The sequence below is a fragment of the Bactrocera oleae genome, chromosome 5 (genome assembly GCF_042242935.1).
Source record: "Bactrocera oleae isolate idBacOlea1 chromosome 5, idBacOlea1, whole genome shotgun sequence".
NCBI classification, from domain to species: Eukaryota; Metazoa; Arthropoda; class Insecta; order Diptera; family Tephritidae; genus Bactrocera; species Bactrocera oleae.
In genome coordinates, this window is record NC_091539.1 from 54,801,266 (window position 1) to 54,813,279 (window position 12,014).

The 12,014-nt window shown below is 35.4% G+C and overlaps 4 protein-coding genes across 16 annotated transcripts in view; all 4 read right to left on the reverse strand.

The window, feature by feature from the left end:
* The window catches only part of Sh (Potassium voltage-gated channel protein Shaker), a 392,327-nt gene that overhangs the window by 161,312 nt on the left and 219,001 nt on the right, over nt 1–12,014 (reverse strand). The window lies entirely within an intron of this gene.
* LOC106615667 (serine protease SP24D) lies at nt 524–1,404 on the reverse strand. The gene is made up of 2 exons (XM_036375896.2): nt 1,167–1,404; nt 524–1,103 (listed from the first exon to the last, which is right to left on the reverse strand). The coding sequence occupies exons 1-2, from the start codon at nt 1,379–1,381 to the stop codon at nt 581–583; spliced, it is 738 nt and encodes a 245-aa protein (XP_036231789.2). The 5' UTR covers nt 1,382–1,404; the 3' UTR covers nt 524–580.
* Nucleotides 4,155–5,046, reverse strand: LOC118683403 (serine protease SP24D). The gene is made up of 2 exons (XM_070109775.1): nt 4,803–5,046; nt 4,155–4,739 (listed from the first exon to the last, which is right to left on the reverse strand). The coding sequence occupies exons 1-2, from the start codon at nt 5,021–5,023 to the stop codon at nt 4,205–4,207; spliced, it is 756 nt and encodes a 251-aa protein (XP_069965876.1). The 5' UTR covers nt 5,024–5,046; the 3' UTR covers nt 4,155–4,204.
* On the reverse strand, nt 9,301–10,186 carry LOC106615677 (serine protease SP24D-like). The gene is made up of 2 exons (XM_070109776.1): nt 9,951–10,186; nt 9,301–9,887 (listed from the first exon to the last, which is right to left on the reverse strand). Exons 1-2 carry the CDS (start codon nt 10,163–10,165, stop codon nt 9,353–9,355), a joined length of 750 nt encoding a protein of 249 aa, XP_069965877.1. The 5' UTR covers nt 10,166–10,186; the 3' UTR covers nt 9,301–9,352.

Sequence of the window (12,014 nt, forward strand, 5' to 3'; positions counted from 1 at the left end):
CCATATATGTATTTAACCACCGCATTAGTCAGATTTAGCTGTTTTGTGTGACTTTTTACCTGTTTTCGAAACCGAAAATGCGCCACGAGTCCACTGAAGCCATTAAAAATCATTCGGTGAAAGTACTGAAAGCCATCCCCGCCGAGGTTTATACAAGTAACAAGTGTAAGAAAAAATTGAATTGAACCACTGTAAATAGGGCGTTCCTCCTATTTTCGGTTTATACGAGAAGAAATGTGTTAGGAAACCGTCTTAAGTACTTAATGGACAAAAAGGGTGTTGGTAAAGTCGATAGCATGAAAGTAAATGCATGATGTGGAAAAATATTTCCGTTAATGATTTAAGTGACAGGATTTGAAATATTTTTTTTTACTAGTCCCTGTAATGTGAGTACTTCTTTAGATATATCTCTCAACTTCAGGAAATAAAATTAAAAATCGAATAAGTATATAGTTAATGTCCTTCTCTTCTACTTTTCGATCACAACACAGGACTGATAAGAAATAACAGTTGTATGCAAAAGTGTTGGTTACTATTGAGCTTTATTGTTTATAAACTTGTGATTTCTTTCAAACTGCTTCTAAACTAAGTTTGAAACTAACCAGTTATTATAATAGGACACCTTAGTATAACCGTCTGGCGCAGAAGAGCCACAGCCATCGGAATAATAACTTGCGATGCCAATCAATACGCCTTTGTGAACTGCTGGACCACCATCATCACCATCACAGAAGCCATTATTTTGAACCTTAGAAAGACATTGTACGCCCGGATTAATGGGGCCGGCTATACGAGCACACTGCTTATCACTTAAAACAGTCAGTTTGCGACTATACTGTAATATTTCGGAGAGTGCACCGCCATCAGTTATGCGACCCCAACCAGTAATGGTAACCTCTTCGCCAGCTGGTGTTTCATTAGTAGCCAATCTTATTGGTCGTATGACACTGGAGTAGTTAAATGGTTCACTTAACTGTAGTAATGCAATGTCATTATCGTAATTGTAGTCGGGATGCGGAATTATCTTCGCTACTTGAGAAATAGTACCCGCTTCGGTGAGATTTATCGTACCAGCTTGTACAGTAAGGAATGTTGGTGAAATACTGAAAGAAATATATATTTCAAGTATGAGATGACTCTATAGCTGTTGAATGAAAATATTTTACCTGGCCACACAGTGTGCTGCAGTTACAACGGTAGTTTGGGAAATCAAAGCTCCACCGCAAACATGCTCTCCGCCTACACGTACGGATACCTGATAAGGAAATTGACCCCTTGCAGCGTTACTACCGCTAACGATACGTGGACTTGGACTTTGTATGGCCTCGGCCACCAAACAAACGAGTACAAGTAATGCTATGTAGAAGCTTGGAATTGCCATATTGATTTTGATATTTAATTGCTCGAACCCACGCTTTATATATGCTTCCACAGTATGTGGAAATGTCTCGAAAAAAGCTCATTAAAAAGTGATTAGCTGGTTCTTTAAGTATTATGTTATAATTAGTCCGTTAACTTATCGGGAAAGTAATGAGCACCGATTTACAATATGCTGTGCGAGCAGCCAAGAGACTCAGTCCATATAATCACTATGGGAAGCGATCCTATACAGTGAATACAATGTATAGTAGACATAGCAACAAAATTTAATAATGTACAAGTATAGATCATTCCCCTGATGCTGATCGTCTTTAGATTTCATCATTAGGCAGATCTTTCTCAAGCGCTTGTTCTTGTCGTTTAATTGTTGAGTTTATTGTTATCTCGAAATCTGTAAGATTTATGTAATATAACAGCCGGGAAAGACATGCAATCAACTTATAAACGTTTACGGACAGATTCTCACGGAAGGGGAAAAGTGACAGAAGGAAACCGAAAGTTTGTATCAGGTAATTTAGGGACGTTCGAGTGCCGGTGATGTGAGGCCACAATGAAGACATTTAGCAGGAATTTGGATAAGGTGCTCTAGGACTAAATATAAATTGCAAATTCTAGGCGACTGGTGAATATTTAATTTGGTAGAGTTTGCCGAGAAGAGTAAGGGATTACTTTCGAAATGAATTTTCAGTTTTGCAAAAGCCGATTGGGAGTTGTGAGTATATGTAGAAGAAATCTTGTAAGTTGAACAAAATTTTACAGTAAATAGCAACAAGGTCTAAAAGCAAGATGCCAATGGACAAAATATTCTATCATCACATCATCCATATATATAAATATATAATACGTTGAACAGAGTAACATAAATTTTTATAAAATTAGTATGCTTGTATTCGAAACTAACATAACCTTTCGATTAATAACGGTAACGAATCCCAAAAGAAATGTACTACACCTAATGATTTATGGTCAACAAGAATTGTTCTCAACAATTGGTGGAATGATAATCAAATAAAGCAAGTGGCGATAATATTTATATTTAAAAGACACAGTGAAAAGTTAATTGAAAAATATTACATTTTTTGAACATTTACGTAACACATAAAAATGTAGACGAGTAAAAAATTAAGTAAAGCTAAAAGAAGGAACTAGATCCAAAGACAACCAGCACACCCTGAAATGAAAATAAAAGTAAAGCAGAAAATGCAAAAGGAAAGAAGAAATTGTATTTGCTTGTTCCTGAGAGGATAGATGTTTAGATATACTTGTATGTTGATATGTATACACTTATACATATGTGTCGAATAACTTATTTGGAGTAAAATTCAAATTTTCTGCGCGTGGCTACAAATGTTTATAAAAAAATAAATCAGTACTATTATATGAGTTTAGAGATCTCTTTGAATTGATTAACGGTTTTATGCAGCGCAATCTTTTATAGTGCGGCAGGCACTGAAAAATATTTCTACAGGGTGATATCATAGGATGGTAAAAGAGCATAAATCGGAAGAAATATTATTTTCAACTAAAATCTGAAGTTTTAACTTATCGGTATGTAAAAATCATACGTTTAAAGGAGTTTGAGAATGAAAGTGAGCCCAGTAAAACTAAGCTCGATGGCGCAAATTTCTAACGACATCGAAATCTAACCCAAATATCGCAGCGCAAAGATATAAGATACACTTAATATGATGTCTAGGAAATAAATTGTTCTCCTAGATGATCGGAACTCACAATTGACTTCTCAACATAACTTATAGATAATCTATTTATTATTTTTATCGCTTAATATGAGTGCAGTCGTTAAGGTCAGAACACTATCCAAGGAAGGAGAGCATCCGAGTTGTCAAGGCCAATGTGATTATGAAAAAAAGATCGTTGAACATTTTATAATCCTACATAAAGCTTTACCTAATATATGATAAAATTTATCAGTCATTGTATTCCTTGTAGGGGGAAGAGGGTTTTATATGAACACCTAAAGCTTATATTCATCGAATCATATCTCTGTTATTATATACCATATATGTACAATATTTAAACACCGCATTTGTCTGAGTTAGCTGTTTTGTGTGACTTTTTCCTGTTTTCGAAACCGAAAACGCGACACAAGTCCATTGAGGACATTAAAAGTTATTCGCTGAAAGTACTGAAATCCGTCTCCGCCGAGCTTGGTACAAGTAACAAGTGTAAGAAAAAATAGATTAAGCGTTGGCATGCTTGTATTGGCTCAAAAGGATTCCATTTTGGAAACGATAATAAATTTGTATTAAAACACGTGAAAATGTTGTCGGGGTTCAGATTAGATTTCATCTTTGATATTTTTTTTATGTGAGAAACTTCGAGATTCTTTTGATGATATTAAAATACCACGATTCATGAACTAATTGAATTACGTCCCACTGTAAATAGGGCGATCTTTCTTTAGGTTCATACGAGCAGCAATTTGTTAGGAAACTGTTGTAAGTGGTAGGCCAAAAGGGAGTTGGTTGAAACGAAAAGTTGATAGCAAGGAAGTAAAAGAATGATATGGAAAAATATTGCCGTTAATTATTTAAATGACAGCATTTGAAATATTTTTTTTTACTTTTCCTTAGATATATTTCTCTACTTCAGATAATTAGGTTAGAAATAGAATATGAATGTAACTAATGAGCTTCCTTAGGTTTGGAAAAAAGTCAAATATAAAAAAAATTAATCACATAGTCGCTGGTTCCTCTTCTACTTTTCGACCACAACACAGGACTGATAAGAAATAACAGTTGTATGCAAAAATGTTGGTTACTATTGAGCTTTATTGCTTATAAACTTGTGATTTCTTTCAAATTCATTCTGTTTTCGAAACAGTATTTTCCACTAACCAATTATTATAATAGGACACCTTGGTATAACCGTCTGGCGAAGAAGAGCCACAGCCATCGGAATAATAACTTGCGATGCCAATCAATACGCCTTTGTGTACGGCTGGACCACCATCATCACCATCACAGAAGCCATTATTTTTAACCTTAGAAAGACATTGTACGCCCGGATTAATGGGGCCGACTATACGAGCACACTGCTTATCACTTAAAACAGTCAATTTGCGATTATACTGTAATATTTCGGAGAGTTCACCGCCATCAGTTAAGCGACCCCAACCAGTAATGGTAACCTCTTCGCCAGCTGGTGTTTCATTAGTAGCCAATCTTATTGGTCGTATGACACCGGAGTAGTTCAGTGGTTCACTTAACTCTAGTAATGCAATGTCATTATCGTAATTGTAGTCGGGATGCGGAATTATCTTCGCTACTTGGGAAATAGTACCGGCTTCGGTGAGATTTATCGTACCGGCTTGTACAGTAAGGAATGTTGGTGAAATACTGAAAGAAATATATATTTCAAGTATGAGATGACTCTATAGGTGTTGAATGAAAATATTTTACCTGGCCACACAGTGTGCTGCAGTTACAACAAAACTTTGGGAAATCAAAGCTCCACCGCAAACATGCTCTCCGCCTACACGTACGGATACCTGATAAGGAAATTGACCCCTTGCAGCGTTACTACCGCTAAGGATACGTGGACTTGGACTTGGACTTTGTATGGCCTCGGCCACTAAACAAACGAGTACAAGTAATGCTATGTAGAAGCTTGGAATTGCCATATTGATTTTGATATTTAATTGCTCGAACCCACGCTTTATATATGCTTCCACAGTATGAGGAAATGTCTCGAAAAAAGCTCATTAAAAAGTGATTAGCTGGTTCTTTAAGTATTATGTTATAATTAGTCTGTTAACTTATCGGGAAAGTAATGAGCTTCGATTTACAATATGCTGTGCGAGCAGACAATAGACTCAGTCCATATAATCACTATGGGAAGCGATCCTATACAGCGAATACAATGTATAGCAGACATAGCAACAAAATTTAATAATGTACAAGTATAGATCATTCCCCTGATGCTGATCGTCTTTAGATCTCATCATTAGGCAGATCTTTCTCAAGCTCTTGTTCTTGTCGTTTAATTCTTGAGTTTATTATTATCTCGAAATCTGTAAGATTTATGTAATATAACAGCCGGGAAAGACATGCAATCAACTTATAAACGTTTACGGACAGATTCTCACAGAAGGGGAAAAGTGACAGAAGGAAACCGAAAGTTTGTATCAGGTAATTTAGGGACGTTCGAGTGCCGGTGATGTGAGGCCCCAATGAAGACATTTAGCAGGAATTTGGATAAGGTGCTCTAGGACTAAATATAAATTGCAAATTCTAGGCGACTGGTGAATATTTAATTTGGTAGAGTTTGCCGAGAAGAGTAAGGGATTACTTTCGAAATGAATTTTCAGTTTTGCAAAAGCCGATTGGGAGTTGTGAGTATATGTAGAAGAAATCTTGTAAGTTGAACAAAATTTTACAGTAAATAGCAACTAGGTCTAAAAGCAAGATGCCAATGAACGAAATATTCTATCATCACATCATCCATATATATGTATAAATATATATAATGCGTTCAACAGCATAACAAAAGAAATGTACTATACCTAATGATGTATGGTCAACAAGAATTCTTCTCAACAGTTGGTGGAATGATGCCCTTTATATTTCGAGATAAGAGAACAGCAAGAAATGTTAATAGTCGAAAATGGCTTTATTGTTTAATAATATTCTTCATTAACACATTCGCTGCCAAGCCTAAATTATATGAAGTCATTCCCATTGCCATTGATTCATAAATCTGCGTCAACCATACCCCAAGAACAAAGTTCCCTTCATTATCTTGATGCTATTCCTGCCACACAACACAAGAAAAACCCAACCCGCAAATGTAGAGTTTATGCAACGAAATGCATTCGAAAGGAGACTCGGTATTACTGTCCAAGCTGTCCTGATAAACTTCCACTATGCATTGGACTTTGTTATAAATCCTATCATGAAAAGAAGGTATCATAAGTGATTTAGTTGCTATAATATTTTGTAATAAATACACGATGAAGTTGATTTTTGTAATAAATGATTTTGTAATAAATACACGATGAAGTTGCTTTTTGCGTGAAAGATCTTTCTCTATAAGAAATAATGTATTATTTTTTTAAAAAAATGTTGTTGTATTTTTCAAGTTTTTTACATATTTATATTATGTTTTTGGCAAAAAAAAAATTTGCTAATTCAAAAGCCTGCATGTTATAATATACATATCTAAAGTGGGACGAGTATACTTGTCTTGGCAGCGAATGGGTTAAGGTCTGTACACTTTCGCATGCGTTTGAACCAATTGTCGAAGCACTTCTGCCACTCTGATTGAGATGTCTGCAAAACACGCATTCTGAACGCATCAATCGATCGGCTTTTTAGGTGTTGACCTCTTAGTTTATTTTTTACGTACGGGAATAAAAACAAGTCATTCCGGGCCAAGTCAGGACTTTACGGTGGATGACTCATCAAATCGATGTTTTGAGTGCTCAAAAATGTAGTTGTTTCAGTTGAAAAGTGGCTCGTCCTTGGCGGTTTGCTTGCCTGATTTCTTAACAGACAATTGGCAAATATTAGGGGTTTGTAGCACTCGAAATTTGTTGTTCTGCATTGTTCTAGTGGTATCATTTGTATGGAAGTGCTACGTGCGAACACAACTTTTGTTAGATTTGGATCATCATCAGGCTCATTTGCGTAGATCCGGGATTCATCACCTGCTACGATATCAGAGACATGCTTCAAAGCACCGCATTTTTTTAACATTTCTCTTGACCAATCGACACGTGCCTTTTTTAGAGCGATTGACAAATTGTGTGGGATCTAACGTTAGCAATTTTTTTTTAAATCAAATGTTCATGCCAATTTGAATGCGTGCTGGTCGCACTAATACCTATAGTTGTCTTAATCTCACGATCGGTCACAAGACGATACCTTCACGAAATTCGTCTTGAAGTGATTTACGACCTCGATTGAATTCACTATAACATCGATAAGTACTGATCTTTGATGGGGCATCATCGCTAAAAATTGAATTAAGTTCATCAATGTACCGTTGCTGAGTTAATCGAAAAGTTGTAAAAAATATTCACGCTATAATGTTCGCGATTACATTCCATTTTTTGGCCGAGATGAATAGTTTTAGTTATAACCAATGTATAGTGAAAATTAAAAATTTTTACGAGTAAAAAAGTAAATAAAGCAAATAGAAAAAACCCAAAGAGAACCAGCACACGCTGAAATAAAATTAAAAGCAAAGAAAAAAATATAAAAGGAATGAAGAAATTGCATTTCCTTGGCCCTGAGAGGATAGATGTTTAGATATACTTGTATGTTGATATGTATACACTTTAACATGTTGACTCCTTATATATTTATATGTCGTATAACTTGTTTGGAGTAAAATTAAAATTAAATTTTTCTGTTTCGCCTTTTTTGAACGGGGTAATAGGAAAAGGGCCGCACATTTTAGAATGTATAATTTTATATGTATTTTTTGAAAAGCATCTAGAAAAACGATTTTTGGTTCGTGAGTTATACGATCTTCGAAGACAATAACTTACGTATGGATTACATTGATAGTTGCTAGGTGAAAGCTTATCTTTGCTTAATACTCCACTTTAAGAAATATTTCACCGCAGCAATTATACTCTTTTTAATTTTGTATTGAATTCGAAAAGGCTGAAGAAAGGCCCTATATGAAGTTAAATGAATATAATATTAAACAAGTAGTAGAGAAAACTAGAAAGATTTTTAGGATTTGTTAGCATTCCCAAATTTTATTCTAAAACCATTGTTATGCCCAAAAGTTTGCAAGCAGATACACCAAAATTTGGTTTTGAACCATTATGATTGTAATCACTCAGCAATGACACACACCTTTATTAAATTAATTGGATGCGTGACTACAAATGTTTATACAATAAGTAAGGCAGAAAGAAGTCGGGTGTGACCGAACATTTCATACTCTTGTAAATTGCAAGGATCAAAGACGGAAAGATCTTTAAATGTTGGCAAAACTTTATATTAAGAAATTTAGCGTAAAGATAATGATCCGATTTTGACAAGTTTTAAACTTGAGATGGCACACATTGAAGGAAATATTCGAGAAAGCTTTTATCCGGATATATTAGTAAGTGCTTGATTTTTATACTAGAAATTGAAAAAACCACATGGAATTAAAAGTTGTGTTATATGGGAAGTAGGCGTGGCAACTGTCCGATTTCGCCGATTTCCGTTTTTGCACTGTAGAAAGAGAATTCTAAAACAATTTTATGAACCAAATTTAGTTGAAATTGGTGGAGTATGTTTGGAGCTATGTGATTTCACCTAAATGTGGGCGGTGCCACGCTTATTGTCCAATTTTGCCACCTACTCCTACAAGGTCTCTTTGTGCAATCTCGGATGTAAAATCTCTTTGTGCAATCTAGGATGTAAAATCTAATGTCTCTGACGCATTTCTTTATTGATTTATTGCAGTTTTAGTAGTGTTTCACAAACCCGTTATATGGGGAGTGGGCATGGTTTTCATACGATTTCATCTATTTTCATGCTGTCGCCAGAGGTGTCGAAATAATATGAACTGTGCAAATTTGGATGATATCGCTTGAACAGTTTGCGAGATATATATTAACACGGGATATATATTAACGCGAGGCCACACCAACTTTTAAAAAATGTTGAAACCCAAGGTGATACTGGTTTTTGCGATAATAGTGATGGTGAAGTCATAAAATGGTAAAAGAACATGAATCGGAAGAAATATTATTTTCAACTATAGTAAAAAATTGTTAACTTATCATATTTTATCTTTGATATTTGTTTTATGTGAGAATCTGCGAAATTCTCTCGATGATATTGAAAGATAACGATACATGAATTAATTGAATTACGAACATAGTCGCTGGTTCCTCTTCTACTTTTCGACCACAACACAGGACTGATAAGAAATAACAGTTGTATGCAAAAATGTTGGTTAATATTGAGCTTTATTGCTTATAAACTTGTGATTTCTTTCAAATTCATTCTGTTTTCGAAACAGTATTTTCCACTAACCACTTATTAAAATAGGACACCTTGGTATAACCGTCTGGCGCAGAAGAGCCACAGCCATTGGTGTAATAACTTGCGATGCCAATCAAAACACCTTTATGTACGGCTGGACCACCATCATCACCATCACAGAAGCCACTATTTCTATCCTTAGAAAGACATTGTATGCCCGGATTAATGGGACCGGCTATACGAGCACACTGCTTATCACTTAAAACAGTCAAACTGCGACTATACTGTAATATTTCGGAGACTGCACCGCCATCAGTTAAGCGACCCCAACCAGTAATGGTAACCTCTTCGCCAGCTGGTGCTTCATTAGTAGCCAATGGTATTGGTCGTATGACACCGGAGTAGTTCAGTGGTTCACTTAACTCCAGTAATGCAATGTCATTATCGTAATTGTAGTCGGGATGCGGAATTATCTTCGCTACTTGGGAAATAGTACCGGTTTCGGTGAGATTTATCGTACCGGCTTGTACAGTAAGGAATGTTGGTGAAATACTGAAAGAAATATATATTTCAAGTATGAGATGACTCTATAGCTGTTGAATGAAAATATTTTACCTGGCCACACAGTGTGCTGCAGTTACAACAAAACTTTGGGAAATCAAAGCTCCACCGCACACATGCTCTCCGCCTACACGTACGGATACCTGATAAGGAAATTGACCCCTTGCAGCGTTACTACCGCTAACGATACGTGGACTTGGACTTTGTATGGCCTCGGTTACCAAACAAACGAGTACAAGTAATGCTATGTAGAAGCTTGGAATTGCCATATTGATTTTGATATTTAATTGCTCGAACCCACGCTTTATATATGCTTCCACAGTATGAGGAAATGTCTCGAAAAAAGCTCATTAAGATGTGATTAGTTGATTCCTATACAGGTGTAGTGTTATCACTGTTTTAAAATGACTAACTAATTAGGAAAGGAAATTAATGAGTTTCAAGTTGCAGTTCGATGTGCGTGTAGACAATTGACGAAGTCATTATAATCACTATTCTTTAGAATGTATAGTATAAGTACATAGTAACAAACGATAATGTTCGATAAGTATAGTTCAAGCAGCCTGAGGTAGTTTTAGCTTTCATCATTAGTTTTACCTTACTTAAGGTCTCGATTGTTTTCTTGAAAACTGTTATATCTACATAATATACCAAGAAAGACATGCAATCAAAGAAGAAATAGGAGGATATTGAAATTTTGTATAAGCTAATTTTTAGACATATTCCTGAATCGAATGTTGAAGGCCATGAGAAATCTCACGAAAGCTATTTTGCGGAAATTTGGGTTAGGTGTTTTTGGAATTAATATGAATAACCTGTAAATTCTAAGCGAAATTGAAAATTTAATCTTGTATAGTTTGCAGCCAAGATTTAGGGATGACTTTCGAAACAAATTTCCAGTTTTTCGTTGGTCTTTAGGGAATCGTTAGTATTGTACAATGTGAAGAAATGTTAAGGCTTTAACAAAACTCTATTGTAAGTGGTAACAAGGTCTAGAAGTAAGATGATAAAAAACCTACAGGCCTTGAAATGAAATGAAGAGCGGAGCAGAAAAGCAAAAGGAAAAATATACGTTTACTTGCTTTTCCCAAAGTGGATAGGTATATCCATATCTATGTTACAATATACTCTTAAATATGTTCAGGTTCAATTTTGAAGGGATCAAGAGGAAACGAGCATATCTACATATTTTAAAGTAATGCGACATTCGCAGACACTTACATATAGCAATATGGGTTATGTTCCTATTTTCTGTGTGACAGCTTGTCTTTGTCCAAGATTTACCGCGAGGATACCAATAATATTCACCAGCATCGAGTTAATAAAAAAAAAATTAAAAGAAACAAAACTTGAACTCAAGGGCACAGAGCCGGCTTAAAAGCAACATACCAGAGCACGACAGTGCTTTCTTTTGATTTATGAAGTAATTTTAAAAAAACGGCTTTTTTATAAAAAAAAAGTATAATTTTTAAGAATGGCGGCATGGTCTTTATTAGTAGATGCTCCAAAAGCTTGGACGATGACATCTTTAGCGGCTGTTGGGGTGTTCGAGAGAAAGATGCTGCAAAAAATTTTGCGGAGCTTTACTTTCTGGAAATGTGAAATAGTACCTGTATTAAAAGAAGGGGTAACTGTACATATACGCAATGACATGAACGGAAATGAGCATGGTATTAGAGCGGGTGCAGACACACAAAAATTGACAGTGGGGACAATGGGGGTAGAAGTAGCACTTGACGATATTCGCTGAAACTTGTATAGTTGAAATCAAGAAAAAGTTTCATTCAAATATTGGGAATATACTGAGAAAATTGAAAAATGCGATTGAGTCAAAATACCTTAGATTTATGAAGTGTCTACATACTTTAAGGTCAACGCTGATCTAATGTAGCCTTGTATTTCTATTAATGTAAAACTTAACTGAAATATATTGCATTTACAAATGATAAATCACCATGTAGCATATAAGATGCCGTTACTGCAGCAGCAGCAAGCAGCTCAAGCGATGTAATGTCTACAATGACAACTGTGACGTCATAGCATGCCTTACAATAAACCAGAGAAAAAAAAACACATCAATTGTGGAATACAATCACACACGACTGCTATGTTATGTAT